At 42.0% G+C, this 23,613-nt stretch overlaps 1 protein-coding gene across 7 annotated transcripts in view; it reads right to left on the reverse strand.

Moving 5' to 3' along the window:
* The window catches only part of EXOC4 (exocyst complex component 4), a 799,095-nt gene that overhangs the window by 107,277 nt on the left and 668,205 nt on the right, over positions 1-23,613 (reverse strand). For all 7 annotated transcript variants that reach the window (XR_014833792.1, XR_014833790.1, XR_014833791.1 and 4 more), the window contains exon 14: positions 13,932-14,110. Coding sequence is in view for 1 of the 7 variants with exons in the window: in XM_021078821.2 (XP_020934480.1) it covers positions 13,932-14,110 (179 nt within the window). In the remaining 6 variants the exon portion in view is untranslated. The remainder of the gene's footprint in view (positions 1-13,931; positions 14,111-23,613) is intronic.

Consider the following 23,613-nt stretch of genomic DNA (forward strand, 5'->3'; position numbering starts at 1 on the left):
ATCCAATTCTGAAGAAGTAGAGATAAGAAAAGTGCTGTGGAAGTGCCATCAGCTTAGCAAACACTAAATAATGAACAATGCAGAGACTGTCCAGCATGATAAAATACCCTATTAGAGGGACTGTTTTTAAATGAGTGATAATTGTGGCACGTCCACAGTGAAAGGTTATTGAATTTTTATCTGTAGCAGGAAGCTTTTGACAGACTTGCTGAAAAGTCACCTACAAATCGCACCTTCTTTAGATGAATTTGACCAAAGGGGTTTTGCAGCTTGTAACATCTTTCTGACATTTACAGGACTGTTTTGCTTCCTTGAAGAATCAGATCAGATATTCTTGGTTTCTAGACAGACACTTAGGTTTTTCATCAGTCTTAGAGGAAAGTCCTCATTATTCTTCCTTTCGGAAAAATTGGATTAAGCCGTTAGTTAAGAACTCTAGTCAAACCCACCTAGGATTCCAGGACCAGAGCTTAGAGATGTTAGTACACAGGATTAACTGCTTTTCAAAAACAGCAAAACAACACTGTGCCTTGGAGACCTACACCCGACGCATCCCTGTACCTCAGGTGAAGGAGGAAGGAGATCTTTTACATTTTGATCGCACGGTTCATAACACTGGATATAAGTTACAGTATTGCATTTAGAATAATAAAGTAAAAGAGAACCTTTTCCTAAACACCTAACTACAAAATCTGGCTACAAAATAGATCCTTGGCGGGGTGGGGGTGGGGGGGTGTTCCAGCATTGAAGCTCCAGTTTCCTGCAGTGGGTGAAGGTGAAGACGACCCCTTAGGAAGTGCATCCGATGTCATTCACAGATGCGCTCAGGGACAGCACATGGCATTCATCTCGCTGCTGGGATCGGGGGAGAGGACTGGAGAGCAACATCATCCCTGCGGGGAAACAGAGGTGCGCCGGCCTGGGGGGACGAGGCACACGAGCAACAGGCGAGTATAGGCTGTTTTTCTAGATGCTGTGGTCTGCAGTCTGAGACACAGTTGAGTTCAGTCTAAATTTTGTCACCATCTCATTGTGACCTTGGGCCAATGGCCAAACTTCTGTTTTGTAAAACTGAGAGTGTAACGGTTGTTAATTCCAGCTTTAGGCGGGGATCAGGGATTAAGAATTAATGATGATAAAGGTCCTTGAGAGTATGAAATGCAATCTAAATGCTGAGTGCCATTATTGTCATCGCGGCATCCTCTGGGACTGTCACATGCACACACATTTGCACATCCCGTCCCTCTGCTATACTTTCCTGGGGCTGGCCGTCTGGAAAGGGTCTTTATGCACTATTGATTAATAAGTAAGCTGTCTGACAAAGCAGATCCAGTGTACATTTGGGACATTTTTCTAAATCCAATCCCACAAAGGGATGGAGTTTTCTTCCATTAAATCCAGGCCAGTCCTCTATCGTCTTTCAGCCTTCGTCTCTCCCACCCACTGCATGTGTGGTAGTTTCAAGGGTGAAGAAATGAAAAGACATACTCATTTTCTGATGAGGCGTTCATTAAGTCATGGCTTCATGGTGGCTAGGCGGCTTAGCTCACGTTTTAAAGCACCCAACTATCTGAGGGCTTTTCCAGATAAGAGCTTAGATCTAATGGCACAATCAGTGTCTTTTGGTACAATCTGTGGCTTGCTTCTCATTCACTGTGAGAAGCTTTGTCTGTTGGACAGCCACAACAGTCCCCTCAGACTTCTCATTCAAGTCCTGCTGCCTTAGAAGCCACGCCTCTCCACCTTGGCTCAGCATATCAGCCTCGGGGTGTGTGTGTGTGTGTGTGTGTGTGTGTGTGTGTAATTCTGCATTTCCACCTTCAGTCCGGCTCTGCTATTTCTGCTTGCCATTTAAAAAGCCCTCTCTTACTTTCTACCTTCCTCTGCCTCCCCCTTTCCTGAGAGATTTTCATTTCTTCCTTCCTTCCTTTCTTTTCCTCCCCTCAAGTCTATGCCACAGCCAGAGCAATGCCGGATCCAAACCACGTCTGTGACCTACACCACGGTTCATGGCAACGCTGGATCCTTAACCCACTGAGCGAGGCTAGGGATCCATCCTGCATCCTCATGGATACTAGTCAGGTTCATTAACCACTGAGCCACAATGGGAGTTGAACTCCCAGAGATTTTCGTCTCTATTTTGTCTTGTTTCCATTTTAGAGTTTTGTTGGAAGATGCAATTATTCAGCTGGAAGCTCACAGCCACCACACTTAAGTCATCCATGATATTACCACATTTTAATAAAATATTTCCTTTATGGACACAAATGTTGGCATTTTCAATGAAACAGGTCCATAATTCTTTACAAGTAGATACTTAGAGCTCCAATATTACATCAAAAACACCCACAGCACGAGCCTCCTGTAGCTTCACAACTGATAGTCACCTCCTAGTGGAGAGAGGCAGGGTGCTGTTTTCTAATCAGCACAGGACAATGAAATCTACAGATGACCAGCTGATTGACAAGAAGGAATTGTAGGTGGTTCTGGCTTGTTTTTCAGCCACATAAGAATGCTCTTTTCACAGTTTTGAAGGACACAAAGGACAGATGTTAAAAGAGCTTTAAAAGCAACCTCAAGACTTGAGATAAAAGAGAACCCTGAAGGGGCAGGAGAGCACAAAGACCCAAGACTAGGACAGCAGTGCACTGAGCAAGAGCCCTAGGGACAGGATTCACAGTGGTGACCCCAGGAGCCCCATACTGAGTTCCCACTGTTTGTCACACACTGCTAAGAACGTCAAGTTCATCATCTTATGTAATGGTTGTGTCAACCCAATGAGTATGCACCACCTTATCTATTTAACATGTAAGGAGGCCTCTTGAGTTCAGATAGGCTAAATAATTACCCGCTGGTGATACAATACCTTGCCTCATTTGTCCCCAAGTGTGCATGACTTCAAAGTCATTATGTACATATGCCTCCTAGACTAAGGGAGAAGCCTGGGAAAGAGTCTATGAGTTAGAACAAGACCACAGAGGTTAAGAGAGAGGCAAAATGATCATGATCAGCGACCATGTGAAGGTATTCAATGAGAAAAAAGAGGAAACAATAAAATAAAAGGAGAAATGTTTTTAAAGGGGACTGACCCTCGTGTATCAGTACATAAGATGTGCCAAGAACAAAGGGACCCACGGGGTCAGTCTGAAGCCTAGATGAGGATCAACAGAATAGCACCTAGGACACCAAATGGGGGAGGAGTCAGAGGGCTCTGGATGTCTCCCTTATAAAGTGAGAGGATTACCGGCATCTCCACTGTTTTGGAACAACAGGGGTCTCAGAAAATTCCCAAGAGCAATCAGGTAAACACCCCGAGCCCAGGGACTTTCCACACAATTCTTTCTCCATTAAGATACATTTCCATCAGTTTACAAGTGATAAAAGCGTACAGTTAAGACTGAAAATGAACAAAGCTGAATCATCGTAAAATTATCATTTGGTGTTCTTATTCCTACAAAACATATAATTAGTTCTGAAAGTGGTATGACATGGAAAACTTGGCCACTTTCAAGTTTTGTTTTTTTGGGTTTTTTTTTTTTTTTTTTTTTTTTTTTGTCTTTTTAGGGCTGTACCCACGGCATATGGAGGTTCCCAGGCTAGGGGTCTAATCAGAGCTGTAGCTGCTGGCCTGCACCACAGCCATAGCAACGCAGGATCCAAGCTGCGTCTGCGACCTACACCACAGCTCACGGCAATGCTGGATCCTTAACCCACTGAGCGAGGCCAGGGATCAAACCCACAACCTCATGGTTCCCAGTCAGATTTGTCTCTGCTGAGCCAGGACGGGAACTCCTAAGTTTCTTTAAAAGTGATAAAGGCTCATACTAAAGAAGAAGTTGTATTAGTCAGATAAGATCAAAACCAATTCCAAACTGGACAGTAGGTGGGAAAGTCATGAACAAGGCAGAATACCAAGGGTAACATAATTACCTCAGTAAACAGCCTGCTTCTGCACCTAACCAGTGACAATGAACTTGGAAGTTGGCACCCAGAGCGGAAGAAGAAAGATAAGAGACCACAGAATGAGAGTCAGCTGGAGAAAATGACAACTAATAAGACCAAACAATGATTACGGCAGAGAAAGTCCAGCCCCAGAAAGATGATTAGAAACACTAAATACGTAGAGTTAGGCTAAGCAACTGCTGAGGAGGAGCTGGCTGATAACAGTCTACAAATATTTGAAACTTGTAAATACCGAAGCAGGAGAGGAATTACCATGCATGGAGTTTTAATTAAAAATAATCAGATGAAATTATGACAGGAAAACTCTGGCTTAATGGTTTGACAAAAGCAAAGCTGAAACAGGACAAGGTCCCATGAGATCCCAGCTAGGGACATTGCTATTCTCCTTTGTGTCAAGGCAGAAAAACAAACAGCAAGGGGAGGGGGAAGGAGTCTGCATTTTATCTTTCATTTGCTATTAAGGCAGAAAAAGCCTATGATAGCACGCTCTATTCATTTTCAATTCCTATTCTACCTTCTAGAAAATGTTAAATCCTCACTGGCCATGCACAAAGGCCTGTTGGTTTGCCACAAAACCATGCCCTTGAGGGATGGGGGTGTAAAGACACCTGCACCTTGTTCATATTTATTTTCAATGATCTAATGGACTTGTAAACACTTCCGCATTCATTCAATCCATTTGGCAAGGGCAGCCTTTCGTGTTAGGAGAGAGGCTTATTTCTGTGCTTGTTTCATTTAACTGATTTGAAAAGGGTAAGAAAGTTTTTATTTTTAATCCGACATGGGGGACAGTTTGGCTAACCAGGAATTACTGACCAGAGGTGGGTGGCTGTCCTGACTCCGGCACAGACACGAAGTACAATACTCTGAGCCGGTGTTCCTCTCTGTAAAATGGGAAGTCACGTTAACACCAAATTTTTGAGACAAGAACTGGCAAAATAACTATAATGCATTTCCCAAATATAAGAGCCCTAGAAATTTAAGAAATTTGGGGAGGGAGGTTTTCAAAAATTAGTGGGTCTCCACCTTGGCTAATTTGCTGAAATTGCCTGAGGTGATGGTTAAAAGCATGGTACCTGGGCACCTCCCCCAGAGAGTCTGACAGAGGCTCAACAGGTGTCTCTAAGAGAAGCCAAGCTTGAGTGCTAATCCTTTCCATCTGTGGTTTTCCACCACTGACCTGAATGGTCTGGGGATGCCCAGGCCGCACCTTGGAACAATTCACTGTCTATCTCTGGGAGTGGGACACGGCAACATTATTTTTAAAACTCCCCAGCTGATTACAGTTGATGTGCAGCTAATTTTCAGAAATGATATCGTAAAAGGACATTTCTCTGGAAGTACATTTCATTTGTCAACAGGTTTTTGAGTCAACATTGCATATTAGAGAAACTATTTATTTTTAATTTTTATTTTTTGGGGTCTTTTTAGGGCTGTACCCATGGCATATGGAGATTTCCAGGCTACGGGTCGAATCTGAGTTACAGCTTCTGGCCTCCACCACAGCCACAGCGACGCCAGATCTGAGTTATATCTATCTGTGACCTGCACCACAGCTCACGGCAACGCTGGATCCTTAACCCAGTGAACGAGGCCAGGGATTGAACCTGCATCCTCATGGATACTAATTGTGTTCATTACCACTGAGCCACAAGGGGAACGCCATACAACTTTATTTTTAGGGAAGAGAATTTGGGTAACTCTTAATCTCGGCATGGCTTTGTCTGAAATTAGCATGGTTACAGACATTTACTAAGGAGGGTTTAGCACACGTGGCACCAAGAAGTAGCTGCAGGTCCTGAGTGGCTTAGGGTAGGAAAAAACAGCTCCTCCCCCATAAACCCTTTCAGATACACAATCTGGATCTGATATTATAATCTTACAATATATTATAAGATATTGTAATATTTTATCATATATAAAACACATAGTATATGCGATATATAAATACACTATTATAGATGTAAATAATTATATATAATAAAATTAATATATATAAAATCATGTAATACTATATATGAAGATATAATCTTTATCAACTGCATAATCATTGAAAGTAGACTATTCTTTTTTCAGCAGTTATTCAACTTATCCAAACACTGAGCTTATAATAGACGCATCTATCACTTTAAAAAAATAGTCACTAGAGGGACAGACAAAAGCAATTCGGGGCGGGAAAGTGGAAAGTCGATCTAAAATTCAGAAGGAACTGTCTAGAAGGGACTACATGAATTGGAGGCGTAAAAATCAACCCCAGAAGATCAGCAGTGATAATTGCATCGATAGGCGCTGTCCTTGATAGATGTGATGGGAATGGTTTATCCTTTTCCTTCCCCAAATCCACATGCCCAGTCTAGTCACAAAAGGAGATTACACAGACCCCTTGTTTTTGTTTTTTATTTTTTGGGGTTTTTTTTTGCCATTTCTAGGGCCGCTCCCTTGGCATATGGAGGTTTCCAGGCTAGGGGTCTAATTAGAGCTGTTGCTGCCAGCCTACGCCACAGCCGCAGCAATGCCAGATCCAAGCCGTGTCTGCGACCTACGCCACAGCTCACAGCAACACCAGATCCTTAACCCACTGAGCAAGGGCAGGGATCGAACCCGCAACCTCATGGTTCCTAGTCAGATTCGTTAACCACTGAGCCACGATGGGAACTCCACAAACCCCTTGTTGAAGGACATTCTGCAAAATATCTAGCCAGTGCTCCTCTGAATTATCAAGGTCATCAACAACCAGGAAAGTCTAGGAAACTGTCACAGTCTAAATGAGGCTAAAGGGACAATGACTAAATGGATTAAGATATCCTAGATGAGATCCTAGAACAGGAAAAGGACATTAGATAAGAACTAAGGAAATAGTAAAAAAAAAAAAAAAAGTATAGACCTTTGTTAATAATAATGTAACAATATTGGTTCATAAATTGGGACAAATGTTAAGATGTTAGCAATTGGGGAAACTGAGTATGAGAAACACAGGAAGTATGTCCTGGAATTATGTACTATCTTTGCAACTCTAAAAGTATTCTAAATTAAAATTTTTCTTAAAAAAGTCAATTCCTGGGGTCCCACAATGGACATATGAGCATTCGTCAGTGAAGTAAGGTATAGAATTATATTAGTAGCTGGAATTTTTGAGAATTGTGAGGAAAGTGTTAATGACTGGTGAGCAGTCAGGTTTGAATCAGGCAAAAAGAAAGCCACAGTCATTTTATATGGGTTGACCTGAACATTTCTCAAAATAATTAAATCAAATAATAAAATAACCAAATTGCAACAGAAGAGCCATCTGATGGTGTGCAAGTTCGCCAGTAACATGGAATCACATTCCTACAGTACTGAAACCTGTCCTGTCTTGTGGCTGACTACATCAGGAGAAACAACAGATTCTGAACAAATTATATAAACATAGCATAGGCAGGATAGCAGTTCCCAGAAGTTCCACGTACGAAAATTCTTGTAAGACACTCTGGGTTGAGACAATTCCATTGATAAATAAGTCTGGGAAACTCTGCATTGCTAGAATTACTCTGTTAATATATTAAAAACCTTAAGTTGTACTGTGTGCAGGAACTAGATTTCATGTTCTTTAACCTAATGTTTCTCTGGTATATTTGACCATTAAACTCTTTTCCCTTTAGCATCAAGAGGAAAAATTTTGGACAATGCTAAGCCTCAAACATACTTCTCTGTCAAGGGATTTGGAGACTGAACAACTGAAGTATTTGTGCATGTCTTGATTTAACTAAGGTGGACATCTCAAGTATGTTTCAAAAAGCTAACTGTACAGACTGGCATTACTTTAGACCTTTCTCAGTAGCGACCTAGGTGATAAGTTATAGCACTAGCCGACAGAACTTTCTGTGGTGAAAGAAATAATCTGTAACTGCACTGTCCAAAACAATAGTCGCTGAGCATCTGAAATGTGGCTGGTATGACTAAGCAAATGCATTTTATATTTTAGTAACTTTAATTGATTACAACAGCCACGCAAGATTAGGGGCTGCCTAAAGGACAGTGCAGCAGCTAGAACATGTTCCTGGGGTCTCATAATGGACATGTGAGCATTCGTCAGTGAACTGAGGTATGGAATTATATTAGTAGCTGGAATTTTTGGAGTTCCTAACTTGGAAAACACTTGGAGAACAAAAAAAAAAAAAAAAGAGGGTGAAAAATTAATAAGATACTTTATTACAAGTAAAATGAAAGTCAAAAGGGATATGGGCAATACTCCCATATATTTAAAGCATAGAGAGTCTGCTTACACATAAGATAATGATGGTTAGGAATGACCATATGTGAACGGTAAGCGGTAAGCATTAAGGTGCTTCCCTTAAAACACATATCATGACCTTCCTGGACGGTTTAAGAGAAATACTTTCTCATTGGAATTGCTATCAGTGCCAGTACTTAACCTTGGTGCTGGTCAAGACACTGATAAGAGAAAATTAAACTGGCAGTTTGAGGACTTGTGTCCCTCCCAGTTCAGGCACAGACATCCCAGTTCAGGCGTGGACACGCAGACATTCTGAAGCCTTAATTTCTTCATGTGCAAAATAACTGATGATGATTTCGAGATTCTCTAGCATTAGTTCTACTTTAAGAGAGAAGTATATTTGCACACGCATGTGTCACTGCAGCATTATTCACAATAGCCAAGAGATGGAAGCAATCTAAATGTCTACTGACCGAAGCCTAGATAAAGAAAATGTAGTATAGCCATACAACGGAGTATGATTCAGCCTTTAAAAAGAAGGACATCCAGTCATACGCTATAATACGGATAATATGCTATAATATAACATGGATAAACTTTGAGGACATTACACTAAGTGAAATAAGCCAGTTACAGAAAAACAAATACGGAATGACTGCACTTAGATGGGGGTGTCTAAATGCAAAGAAAAGATAGTAGAAAGTATTTACCAGGGGATGGGGGTGCGGGGGAAATAGGGAGTTGTTCAGTGGGTAGAGAGTTTCAGTTACTCTGAAAAAGTTCCAGAGATCTGTTGCATAGTAATAAACACATAGTTAACACACTGCTGTACACTTAAAAATGGTTACGATGGTGTATTTGATGTGCTAGAGTTCTCACCACAATAAAAAAGTGAGAAAAAAGAATGGGTACATGTATGTAGTAACTGGGTCACCACGCTGTACAGTAGAAAAATAAGTGTATTGGGGAAATAATAATAAAATAACATATAGAAATAACTGCATGACTAATACTGCAATTCCTGAACCAATTCTAGGAACCCAAATTATGAGATTTATTCTAGCTGAAACTTAGAGGGATGTTCAACCCCGTGGTTTCTTATATTAAAAAAATATGATGGTAGGGCTCTTTATTACCCATGCATGTGGGCGCAGCAAGAACTGTAGTAACGGGAGCTGAGGGAGTCGGAGACGAATAAGCTTGGTGTCAGAGGAACTCGTCAATTGGACCACGTTCACAAAGGCCCACAGTCAAACCACCATCCAAGAGAGTGTTCGTGAACTTGGGCTCCTAATTCTGCTGGATTTGGTTGCCCTGGACTCAGGCACTGGGACCTTTAGGCCCCAAAATCTTTAATATCCAGAGATGGGCAGGTAAAGGCCAGGGGAATGTTTTTGGACACATTAAAGTATTTTATAGAAAAAATATTCAACATTTAATGTCTGAAGAAGAGGATAGAAGAAAGAGGCTTAGGCTGAAGCAAAGGGACTTTAATAAAAAATAGATGACCTCCTTGATGGTAAGGTTACTTAAAGAGCAGAATATATAATCAAGGAAGTTTTAGATTCTCTAATCCTAGAGACTTTTTACAGAATCCAAGACAGAGAAGAGCCCCCGCCCCGAGGAAGCAAAATAGACAAAATAAGCCTCGGAATCCCCTTCAAGTTCTCTGTAGTCTATTTGAAAAAGCAATGCATTCTTAAAACAAAAAGATAAAATACGAAAGAAAATCTTTAGTGTTCCAATTGAATACACTCTAACAATTTTTATGGAGGTCACATTAGGCTGAGAATTTTCTTAACCATAACACTTAATCTCTGCGTTTTTATTTACGGTTCTTATAGCAGATACTCCAGAGGACAGATTATTATTCTGTACGTTTGCTACAAGGTTGAAATTGAGATCAGTGGGAGAAACTGTATAAACCCAGATCTTGAATGCCCAATGCCAAACAGGGGCCTGCCTAACTTCCTGGCACTGAAAGCATATTTGTTAGAACAGATCCTGAAAATGAAGAGATTCTAGAAGAGGGAGACTGAGTCATGGAAGGGGGGATAAAGAGTCAGAAAATATGGTGTCTACAAAGAGAACCTGAGAGACCCACGAGAGAAGGTCAAACTAGATCAATCTAAGTCTTCTCTAGGACTCTTTTGGGATCTCTTGGCAAAAATGCTTTTCAGAGGGGATCAAATAATCTTGGGGCTGTGGTGGCCAAGGATGTGGTCATATGAAAAGGTCTTACCTGGGATGGAAAGCAATAGAAGGACTATACCAAGAAATACAGAAAGGGAGAGAGAGAGAGCGCGGGTGTGTAAACATGTTTGTGATGTGACATTATCTTGTGAACCTCTGGATCCAGCCACACCTGAAGTCTTTAGATGTACGAGTTTTATAAATCAATGCATTTTTTTCCCTTTAACTGGGTTGTAGGCTTTCAACAGAAATTAACTTTTTTTGGAGTGGGGGTGGGGGGAAGGCTGCACCTGCAGCATAGGGAGGTTCCCAGGCTAGGGGTCGAATCGGAGCTATAGCTGCTGGCCCACACCACAGCCACAGCAACACAGGATCCAAGCTGTGTCTGTGACCACAGCTCATGGCCACGCCAGATCCTTAACCCACTAAGCAAGGCCAGGGATCAAACCTGCATCCTCATGGATGCTAGTCAGATTCGTTAAGCACTGAACCATGACGGGAACTCCATCGGTAGAAATTATCTTAAGTAGAACAGGTTAAAGGAAGATTGAGCAGTGGAATACCACAAGCAGTGGAGCAGGAATCATGGAGTGGGATAGGATAAAAGTAAGAGCAGGTGTAGTCATATGAGGTGAGAAGACCCTTTTAAATGCAAAGACAGAGTTAAGGCAAATACTGAAAGAGATGGAAAGACTATCTTTGAAAAAAATGGTTAACTCTTATCTCCTGGACAAAGGACCAGCCAAGCCCTGCAACTAAAACTGAAACATCCTCTTCGGTATGACACAAAATATTTCAAGTGGAGGAGACTCCTGCTGTAATATCTAGAGATATTCTACTAGAAAGATAATTTTCTGCCAGCTTCATTCCCTCCCATTCATAGCTTCTTAATTATAATAAGGCATGGAATGACCATACCAAATAGTTAAAATGATGCAGACAGAAAAATCAAACTTTCACTCTTCTCTTTTAGACTTTGGCGCATCCTGAGTATCCATGAGGGCGAGCTAAGCAAAAGGCTGGCATTTGCTTCATGCTGTCTCATCTCCAGACTTGGCAACCCTTTTGTTGAGGTAATCATTTGGTTCACTTTTCAAAAGAATAATAAAAAGCTGTCCCTTATGCCCTCTCTCAAGTCGCACTGACATGGAGCCATCAAAGTAACCCATTATCAGAGAATCCCCTGCTTTGTTCAAATTATAAACATCAATGGGCATTTCTCCTGGGAATTCGTGTGGGTACACGAAGCACATTGTTCGAGAGAATAAACCAGGTTCGCTGGGTGCTTTGTTTAACAAAGACAACATAAGTAGTGATTACGGTTCACTTGGGTTTTGCACCGATCGTCAAAATGCTGCCAGTCACTTAAATCACTCACTGGGTGGAATAATCACCCTGAAAGGAACGGAGAGGGTACAAGTTGCATTATAAGATGGAACTGAGCCCATGAAAGGTATTCACGGGCATGGCCCAAGAGATCTTTGTCAGAAGAACAGAGCTGATGGACCTCATAAATTAGACATCAGCTGTAGTGGGGACTCTTCGTGCCATGAACGCGACAGGTGAACTGTACATGCACAAAGCTGAGCATAGCTGTATCTCATCCTCCTCTTTGGGAGAACAGCTGAAGCCAGGTGAGCTGGTGGGAATCACTCAGTGGCTTGTTCTAGCAGTTACGTCCTATTTTGCCTTGTGGAGCCTTTTTAGAAGGGACAGAACAGAACTCTGGAAGACTGTGCTGCTCAAAATAAGAGACTGCATTATTAATTACCAGATGGCGATGGGCCACCAAGCGAGAGGACCCCTTCTAGTCACCACTAACAAACCAGTCCATGCAGCTCTGGGTTTTCAAGAGTCAAAGGACACCAGGACAAGAGGCCTCTGGTCCCTTTTCAGAGCCGTTCATATTGCAACGAGCAAGGGGGACCATCAGGGCCTTCTGACGTTTCCTTTTTTCTTTTGGTGGAGTGGGCTGAGGCTGGGAGATAAAATGGCTCATTTCAACAACTACTTGTGACAGGTTCCCTGATCTGATGGGATTATACAGTCGAACCCCTCTCAAGGATACCTACTTAGGCAGTTTGCTCAGACCCCTTCCTGTGCCCCACTCTCCATAGTGGGTGAGTGCAGCTGGAAGAATAAAGATGTATAATCTCACCATCGACTAGAAGGAATATTTTAAATTACAAAAAGTGTAAAAATAAACATATAAACAAAAAGTAGTATTTTAAGAAAATGTCTAAAGCAGAGTATATGATCGCAGAAGCCCCTTCCACCCAATTTCCTCGCCTCTTACCGACCCCCAGCAGAGCGCCAAAACCAGCACAAATTTGTAAGTAATTAGCATGCAAAGGTCCCCTAGACTCTGTCTGTGGGGCCTTGTGTTCCAGGGAATAATTTACGCCAGTGAGTTTCATCCATATCTCTCCCTTCTCTGGGCTGGAAATCATATTTACCGCCTAAGAAGAACTTAACCAAAAAACAGTGATAAAAAAATAACTTTGAAGATCAGAGTCCAAATAATATAAGCATTTTCCTTCTAATAATCTTTCAAACAGCTCACTCTAGTATTAAGTTCAGAGCTGATTTCGTCTCTTTCATGTTCTGGCTGTTATTATGATTTGGTTTTGTTTTGTTTTTTCCTGTCCTGCTTTCTATCTCTCCGTTCAAGCATTCAAATCTGCCATCTCTTTATCCCTTCTTCATATTATTTTTTCTCTGCCTTTATTTTAACTGCTTAATATTTCTGAGCCAATGCTTTTAAAAAGTATTTATGCCATAGTTCTTATTATCATTTTTGGGGCCGCAGCACACAGCAGCTTGATGCGGGGTCTCAGTTCCCAGACCAAGGACTGAACCCGGACCACAGCGGTGAAAGCGCTGAATCCTACCCACGAGACCATCAGGGAATCCCCTCTGTAGAGTTATTGAATAAAATACACATGTACTAAAGTTTTCCAAATTATTTTCTCCGAAACCCTGGTCCCTGATAAAAGAGGTTTCCTGTTTTTACTTCAAACCCTATCCCTTAATTTCCTTGAAATGTACAATGAGGTTATCTTTCAGCCACCTCTTTTCCAGAATAAGTGTTTTTCTCATTGTCTTTATTTTCTAGCACCTTAATCACGGTTATCATTCTCTTTTTAGACACTTTTTCATTCGTTTTATATCAGTTAAAATAAAAACATCAAGCACGTGCTCAGCTTGGAGTTCTGAGACACAGTTTCTCCCCTGGAGACGTTGTAACAGGACACAATGTATTGCTTTCTGTTCTTGAGTCACAGTGGTTCGATCTTACACGATTCTGTGTTTCTAAGGTTTAATATCAGGCTATGTTAACATGGCCCGTTTTTGGCTTCCCATGTCCCGCACAGGGAAGCTGAGATTACTTCCTTTCACAGAATCGCAAAGGGCTGGAGGCTCGGCGCGAGCAGAATTCTTACACGGACCTTCTGACAACTGAGACACCATAGGAGACGGGGAGACACACTCACATTTCAAATGCAAGCACTCAATCTAGTGTCTCGGCGGTTCTCGCAAGAACTGCCCTGCAAGTACTTACTCTGGGATGTGGAAAGGTTGGAGAAGGCTGCCTTTGTTCGACCTGCCAACCATTCCAGGCTTTCATGCATGTTGGCCAAGGCTTTGAGGTCGCTGACGTCACGGAGGATGTCTTGTGGAGGGATTAACTTATCACCCAGGTTCCCAATAAGTACTTCTGACTCCTTGCCAAAGGCTGCCCTGCAAAACAAATCAGCATGGAAGAAAACGGGTGGGTAAAACTCTCGAAGGCATATCTAGCAAAATGGTTATTATCATCACTACAGCATGCTATTTTTCCTAGCCTTCATTTTGAGAGAAAATTATCATATATATATATATGTGTGTATATATATATACACACACACTGGCTCAAAATTACTCTGGTGGGAGAAAGAGCCCTTGGAAGAAGAATGAAGGGACCCTGGTGTTTGTATCTGCAACAGAAACTAGCGTGGGCCCTACCTACAAGCGACGGTCCCTGAGGAAGGGGACCGTCCATTCCTGCTCTTTTGTAGGTGTTTCCCTTGTCTCGTCTGCTGTGGAAGTTGACGAACAGCTTAGGGTGTTAAGTATATACATCATTTGAAGGTTGTTATAATATATAAAACAACCAAGCTCACCTGGAAGTGAGAAACTGTTTTAAGCTGTTCAAAAGCAGAGAGATTCTTAAATCTCCCTCTTTAAGAAAGGAGATTGTGAATTCCCACTGTGGCTTGGCAGGTTAAAAAGCCAACTGGTATCCATGAGGATGCAGGTTCAATCCCTGGCCTCACTCGGTGGGTAAAGGATCTGGTGGTGCTGCAAGCTGCAGTATAGGTTGCAGATATGGCTCAGATCTGGTGTTGCTGTGGCTGTGGCATATAGGCCAGCAGATGCATTTCTGATTGGACCCCTAGCCTGGGAACTTCCATATGCCATGGGTGCGGCCCTAAAAAAAAAAAAAAAAGAAAAGAAAAGAAAGTAGGTTTTAATTGCAATGTATACTAAGCATCGGTCATTCATTCTTTCATCCATTTACTTATTCTAAAAAGGATCTGAGGGGGAGTTTTCTCTAGTAGCCCAGTGGTTAAGGATTTGGCATGGTCACTGCTGTGGCTTGGGTTTTACCCTGGCCGGGGAACTTCTGCATGCTGTGGGTGTGGCCAAAAATAAAAGAACCAATAAAATCATAAATAAATAAAAACCACCTGAGGCAAAGAAGCTATAAAGCATGTAGGCATTCATTATTTGGACAAAGAGTCCAGTAGAAACCAGCAAAAGATTCTTTTACTAGCTGGAAAAATATAACAGAGTGGATTTCACAGAGAGCCCAGTGTCTTCACAATATTTTTTGTTTTGCAGGGGGTGGAGGTGTTGAAAAAATCAAGATGTATGGGGTTCCCATCGTGGCACAGTGGAAATGAATCTGACTAGGATCCATGAGGATGCAGGTTTGATCCCTGGCCTCGCTCAGTGGGTTAAGGATCCAGCATTGCCATGGCTGTGGTGTAGGTCACAGATGAGGCTCTGATCGGGCGTGACTGTGGCTGTGGTGTAGGCCACAGGGTAGGTGTTGGCAAAACAAAAGAAAACAAAACAAAACAACAAAAGCCTGGGATTACAGAAGAATGAAATTGCAAGGGACCCTAGAGACCACAAGGCACAGCCACCACATAGAGAAGGAACTGGAGGCTCAGAATGTTAACTGTTTGGCCTACATGACACAATTCTCACTCTCTCAAAAACAGGGGTGAAGTCACACATGAGGACAGAAGATGCTAGGGAAAAAACAAAAAGCAACAACAAAAAAACATGTCTTTTCAGGAACGTTCAGGTGGGTATGCAGAGCTGATGAGGATAGAGCCGATACCGAAAGGGTTTTCTGCACGTCCCAAAGCTTTCAAACCTCACAGCACCTTACGGAAACAGAAGCAAGGGTTTGTTTAAGCAGAACCAGCCAAAGTCAGTTTCAGGCAGGCAGCGATGATCAGCAGCTGACAGAGAGTCAGAACACTGCTTCAATGACACAGAGGCATTCAGGGCCCAGCACTACAGCAGACACCGAAAGAATAAATACTGGGAGTTAAATGCTTATTACGCTATTATTAAATGCTATCAAGTAGGGACTCATGATCAGGATTTTTGCTTCCAAAGACAGTAAGATTTTTTTTTTATTATTATTAAGGAAAAGTCAGGAGTGACTGACTGGCTTGGGTAAGTCATGGCTATGGAGGCAACAGCAGTGCAGTGGGCAGAGCACAGGAACCTTGACCGTGCGTACAAACTTACTCTGGGGTCGCGTAATAGGTCTTGGCGGGGACAGGGGACCCAAAAGTCTGCATTTCTATTCAGTTTCAGTCTCCTTGTCTGGGAAGCACACGCTGAATAATAAGGGTTAGAGCACCAGTTTCTAAAACCTGGGTCTGCATCCTGAATCTGCCCCACACTCACTACGTGGTGCTGCTTAAATGCCCCGAGCGTTGTCAGCCAGGGCTAATAGTACCAACATCCTACGAAATAATCTAAGAAGATCTTTACGGGGAAAATTTCAATTAATACCAAAGTAGAAAGAAGAGCACAAATAATAATAAACTTCCATGGAGCCATTGCTCAGCCTCAATTATTAGCAACTCATGGCGAGCACTAGTTCATTTATCCACATCTACCCCCCCACTGGAATATTTTGAAGCAAACCATTGCACTGATGCTAAGTGCATAATACAGCACAAGGAACTTGGTGAAGGCTAATACACTGTAGTTATTGTTATTCTTAGGTCTGCTGAGATGGCTAGTTTACTCAGCGTCAACCCAGGGTATGCTGTGACAAATCAATTGAAACAGAAGGGTGATCAGAAGTAAATAAATTAGATCTCAGGGCCTAGTTTTACAAATGGAATCTTGTAACATTATAGCAAACGTCACTGTGTCTCAGAGTCCAGACTTCTCAGAATCTTCAAGAGGTCAGTCATTGGGACAGAAACCCTCCATTGCCTACCTGGGGTCATGGCTGCCATAAGCCATGTACCCAGATTAAAAACAAGATGAACCGAACCAAAAACCCTGCTCGATTTCCCAGCCCCTCCTGCAGATATGGTGGTCAATGAGAGAAAAACTGGAATCAGGAAATGGGCTTTCGAGAAAATTCTTTTGAGCAGTCTTAGTTGGCAGGGACCTCTTCTGCCTTCCCCTTTCTGGAATGCAGCCATGGTAAGTGAAGCTGCAGCGGCTCTTCTTCAAACACCCGATGACCTTGAGCATGAAAATAATGCTGAGAATAATGAAGCCAGAGACGGGAGGGCATGGGGGCACTGATGACATCATGGAACTGCCAAGCTGGCCCAGATGATACACTTCTGGGCTTCATGTTATAGGAGAGAAAATGAAACCTTATTTAAGCCACAGCTATTCCAAGTTCCTGCTACTAGCCATGAAATATAATTTCAACTGACACAATTATCTAATTAGCATAAGTGATGCCATCCTCAGAAAACTTTCTCTGAATTCAGCTGTCCTAAAATCGAGTTACTGGGGAAAGCAAGACAATATCTCCTCCATGATTTGAGCCCAGCAGGCAGTTATAATATCTTCCCCTTGGCTGTCACTCAGTCAAGTTGTAAATATTTAGTTTTCTTAATCTGTCCTTATATATCAACTCTCCCAGCCCCTTAATCATCTTTGATAGATAGAACACAAAAAAATGCCTTGGAGCTGGGTGGTTTAAAAAGCAACAAGAGAGGTGAACGGCTTTGAAAACCCAACTCGGAGCCATTTTTATGCATGTAGGTGTCACCCTGGGTGGAATGTGACAATCAAGACAAATGTATTTATGTCGCAGTCTAATCTGCTTATGTGCGGATCCTGGGCCCTGGGCATGTCTGCCCCGTGCTTCCAGGGCTCGCTGCCTATCCCATTTCCCTTCGGCTCACCAAAGATTGGCTCAGCCTCCTCCTCCGACGGGAGAGCAACAGACTGAGAAAAACACAAACTGCCTCACGTTGAATACAGAGTAGACATCTCATTTGACAGGAATCCGTAATCACCCCCTAACGACCTGGAGCGAGCACAGGAACCATGACATGGAGGGTACATGATTGACAGCCAGGACCATTTCACACACACAAAATCAGTCCTTCGAGGGTTTGTGTGTGTCAGAGAGCTTGGTGGATGGTTTTTATGTGTTACAATAACCTTCAGGGGATGGCTTTAGCTGCTCAACTTCAGATTTTTTCCCTAAACCCTCTAATTTATTAAATAAATGATGTCATTTCCACACTATGGGAAACTATGCCGCTGTTAGAAATTATACAGTATAAAATACTTGGGACCCTAGAAAAATGTTTGATATAGTTGCTTTTTAGCCATAATATGCAGGTAAGTAAAATAAACTTATAAAACTGTATGATATTCAAAAAGAATATAATTATGTATCTATACGAACTGGAAAAAAGACTACATATCTATATACCCACATGTTAATTGTGTGACTGGATTATGTTTTGTGTTTCTCTGTATTCTCTATACTTTTTCCAAGAGACATATTTACTTTTTAAAGAAAGACAAAAAAACTGAAAACGCTATCACAGATGAGAAAAACTTTCAAAGGAACACATCAAGTATTTCAGCCTGGAAAATTGGAGGACTCAGGTATTACAGCTACTTGAGCCAAACCAGAGGCACTAGTTGGTCAGTCTAAGGGCTGATTTGGACTGTGGCTGCAGGCTTGCTGAGGATGCAGTCTGAAGGGAACCCTACTAACACTGCTGGTGCAAATGTAAAACGGTGCAGTCATTATGGAGAACAGTGCAGAGGTTCCTCCAAAACCTAGAAACAGAGCTACCCTATGATCTACCAATCCCACTCCTGGGCATATATTCAGAGAAAACTCTAATTTAACATGACACCTGTACCCCAATGTTCATGGCAGAACTAGTCACAATAGCCAAGACACGGAGGCAACCTAAATGTCCATTGACAGGTGCATGGATAAAGAAGATGTGGTACATAAATGCAATGGAACGTTACTTGCCACAAAAGAATGAAATAATACCACTAGGGGCAACACAGATGGACCCAGAGATTAGTTTACTAAGTGAAGTAAGTCAGATAAAGACAAATATTATAGGATATCACGTATGGATGGAATCTTAAAAAAATGATACGAATAAACGTATTCACAAAACAGAGACTCACAGACATAGAAAACAAATTTATGGTTACCAAAGGGGAAAGGTGGTGAAGAGGGTAAGTTAGGAGTTGGGAATAACAGATATACACCACTATATATTAATGACAAACGAGTACCTGCTGTAGAGCACAGGCAACTATATTCAAGGTCTTATAATAACCTAAAATGGAAAAGAATCTGAAAAATAATTGCTATATATATATGTATAACTGAATCACTTTGCTGTACACTTTCAACACTGTAAATCAACTATACTTCATTTGTTTAAAAAGCTCTCCTAACCCCCCCCCCCAAATACAGTGTCCACTGCAGGAGTGGACTTACTGCCAGCATCAGGGTCAGTATGAATTCCACTTTCTAGATCTGAATTTATATCAGGCCTCGTCTTCTATTTATCATGAAAACACATTATTTAATGAAGATATGCCATATGTCTGTGTGAAATGAGCAGCAGAATAATCATTATCCAGAGATGGTGAAGGAAGAGGGGGGCTCCGTTATGGACCGAAGACTGTCGGTCACATCCAGGAAGAGATCTCAGAACCCCAAACCTGTAGGTTTCAGGCAGAGATCCTTACAAGTGAGTAGTCACCTTTATCATCAGTAGGCCAACATCCTCAAGTAGAAGCCTAAGAAACTGCAGCAGAGTGTTAAACCTGTTAAGCTTAATTTTACCACACAATTATCATCTTTAAAAAGCTTGATCTGACAAGAATTCATTTAAGAGGATTTTGCCAAGAGTGTAAAACCTGTTTCACTTAATTTCACCATACAATTATAATCTTTAGAGAGGTCTGTCTGACAAGAATTTGTTTAAGAGAATTTTGCGAAGATGCTGAAAATGGTCTCCATTTAGTCTTTAAATAATTCTGTTATTCCCTGAAATCTTAGGAAGGAAATAAAAATGTGCACTTTCAGCAGGCCAAATGCACTTATGGAAGAAACATCACAAACACTTTCAAAGGGATGGATTTGCAGATCTGGGCTATATCTGACCCCATAACCTATAAGATCAGACCCTGTCCCCCTCCCCAAATCTTCTACCATGGCTTCCCACTGCTGACCCCGCTGAAAGATAACTGCCCCAAGAGCAGTCCCCTAGGATCCAAACAGGGCAGGAGAAGGATACGGACTGGCTCAAATGGAGAAGCAGACTGACTGCTCCTCCCTCCTCCTTGCGTCCTGGAGGGAGCAGTGCTGTACCCACACTAAGTATGGAATTGCTTTCTTCACTTCAAATGTTTCTAGCAGCACCACTATCAGGAGATTTACTCACGGTCTTATTTGTAATCACGCTATTCTATTCAACAATGTTCCTGGCCTAGAAACTTACTGGGTGAAATGGCTGATGCAGGACTCAGCTATGGTCCAGTTGGAAAACAACATTTATAAGGCTGGAACACTGGAGCACTCTGACCCAGGGACTAATATATAGTACTGTTATTCCCCACCCCCACGCCCGTAACAAGAAAATATGGATTTGGGAACCCAAGGTTTAGAAGTAGGGATGGTCCCTCTTCTCGTTATTAATATCACTCATGGCGTTTCTGCGCTTCCCCCTGCAATGCTCGGCTAAATTGGTCTAGAAGTAACCCAGGAAGGAAAGCTTCCACCTGAAAACACAACTATGACCGAACTGTAAGGGCTAGAGAGATTGTCATCCGGCTATTTTGGGCTTCTCACACCGCTGAACCAACACGCCAAGACAGGGGTCACTTTGATGCCTGGAATGACTGACGCCGACCACCAAGGGCCAAATGAATTGCTTCTATGCAGCAAAGGTAGACAGGACTATGTCGGATTCACTGGAACCCCTTTTAGTATTTCCAGGTCCATAGTAATAGCAAAAGGGAACAAAACCAAAAAAATAGCCGAGTACGAAAGACAGAACTGCAAGAACTCAGCTTTTCCAGGAACAAAGGCTCAGTTCAACGTGAACAGGTAAAACAGAGGCTGAACAGCTGGCAGAAGGTCAGGGCAACAAGGGATGGATGGCAGAAGAAGGAAGTGATAAACGCCACCAGTTAGAGAAGATACGGAGACTGCAGCAGCCCTGCATTTTTCTGCATGTGTTAATCAATGGTATCTTTCTGTTTTCCACTTACTGTACTATTTTAATTGAGTTATCATTGATGTACAATGTTGTGTTAGTTTCAGATGCACAGCAAAGTGATTCAGTTATACGCACATCTTCGGATTCTCCATTAGGGGTTATTACAAGATACTGAATACAGTTCCCTGTGCTATACAGCAGGTCCTTGTTGTTTATCTACTTTATATACAGTGGTGTGTCTCTGTTATTCCGAAACTCCTATTTTTTGTGGCAAGACAGACATAAGGTAAAACTTACCATTTTAACCATTTCTAAGTGCACAGTTCAATGCCATTAAGTACATTCATAATGTTGTATGACCATCACTGTCTCTTTTCAGAGCATTTCCATCTTCCCAAACAGAAACCCTGGACTCAGTAGCTTCCCATTTCCTCCACCTCCTACTAAGTCCCTGGTAACCACTATTCTAACCTGTGTCTATGGATTTGCCTATTTTAGATACCTCATCTAAGTGGAATCATGTATGTCGCTTGTGTCTGGCTTATTTCACTTAGCATAATATTTTCGAAGTTCACCCATGTTGTAGAACGCATCAGAATTGCATTCCTTTTTAAGGCTGCACATTTCATTGTGTGTACATCCCACATACTGTTTATCCTTTTATCTGCTGATTGACATCTGCATTGTTTCCACCCTTTGGCTATTGTGAATAAGGCTCCAATGAACATGGGTGCACAAGTATCTGTTTGAATTTCTGCTTTCAATTCCTTTGGGTGTATACAGAGAAGTGGGATTGTTGGATCATACAGTAATTTTATGTTTAGCTTTTTGAGGAACCATCAAACTATTTTCCAGGGTGGCTGGAAAACATTCCCCCCCAGCAATGCACCAGGGTTCCAATTTCTCCAAATCCTCACCAAAATGTTTCTGTTTCAGGCTCAATTTTAATTTTTTTATACTAGCCATCCTAATGGGTATGAGGTGGTATTTCTCCTAGTATTTTACATGAGGAGCTGGTAGTATTAACTTTTCATTTTTGTTCAGTGGTCACCACATATGAGGAATCACATCTGACTTGATGCGAGGGATTGCAGAGACCCTGGATTTAAGATTAAATTCAATGACAGATGAGGCTGACTCACCTTTGCTGAGGGGGAAGGGGAGAATGCCTTTATATGAGGACTAGTTAGTTACTTTGCGTCAGGCAGAAGTACCAAGTTTTATTGGATACAAAATTAAAAGGGGGTGAACCCTAAAATCCTAGGCCTGTTCACCCTAAGATTCATTCCTCACCTTTCCTCTGCTCTGATCGGCATTAGGGGGAGCTGACCCTGCCAGCTGTTTTCTAGGTTCTCAGCTGGATGCTGACAATGGGAAACCTCAGTGGGAAACTGAAGGCTAACGGGTAGGAAGTACCCAAGGTGTATTCTACTTCTTTCCCTCCCTGGCTGCCGTGGGTGATATCACCAGAGACAGATGCATCTCCTTTTTGGCTCTAGCTCTACCATGCTTCAAATTCCTTTGGGTGCCTTTGTGCTTCAGTAAATATCTCTTTGTCTCAGCACTCCATGGCTGCTTGCTACTGCTAATCTGTGGGTTCTCTAATTGCCTCCTGTTATTTTTTTTTTTTTTTTTTTGCTTTTCAGGGTCACACCCATGGCATGTAGAAGTTCCCAGGTCAAATTGGAGCTACAGCTGCTGGCCTCCTTCACAGCCATGGCAACATGGATCCTTAACCCACTAAGCAAGGCTGGGCATTGAACCTGCATCCTCCTGGTTCCTAGTTGGGTTCATTAACCATTGAGCCATGAAGGGAACTCCTTAATGTCTCCTGTTTGATGCTCAGACCCTCATTTACCTGTATAGCCAACTGTCTACATTTAATCCCCACTCGAAGCAATTTAAAGGGATACCTGAAGCAGTTTCTGTTTTCTGGGTCAGATGTATACGAGACTTACATAAAACCTAATAAGATGTCTGACCATAGGCTAAAGATGTCAGTGTGGCTGGAAATTGATTATAGTCTTTGGCATGGGATTAATTAGTTCTGTTGTATAGGTAGAGAAACAGAGACATGTTAAGGTGACCCACAAAGATCACTTAGCTATTAGCTGTCAGAGCTTAAACTGATGGAGATTATAAAAGGGTCAGGTCACCTACCTAGATTCCTAATAATACTGACTCTTACAAGATGCGACAATGACATTTCCATCTATCACTTCTGCTTTTCACAACTGTTCAATCTTCAACACGTCCAAAACCTGTCTAATTTGTCTGTGTCAAAAATAATGGAGGTGGCACCATTCTGATGGGTCCTTTAACCAGGTTTCCAAAAACTGTTTTTTCTAAAGAGATCTTGGCTAAACCCTCATAAACAGGAAGAAAGAAAACAGTCCAGTTATCTTGATTACAGTATTATTTTTTCCTTCCTAGAAACTGCTAAATCTCATCACGAAGTCTACCCTTCAGTAGTTTTCATCACAT

Source organism: Sus scrofa, chromosome 18, assembly GCF_054392235.1.
Source record: "Sus scrofa isolate SSC_HxYL_T2T_F1_AM1 chromosome 18, Sscrofa_HxYL_maternal_Yorkshire_Landrace_v2.0, whole genome shotgun sequence".
NCBI classification, from domain to species: domain Eukaryota; kingdom Metazoa; phylum Chordata; class Mammalia; order Artiodactyla; family Suidae; genus Sus; species Sus scrofa.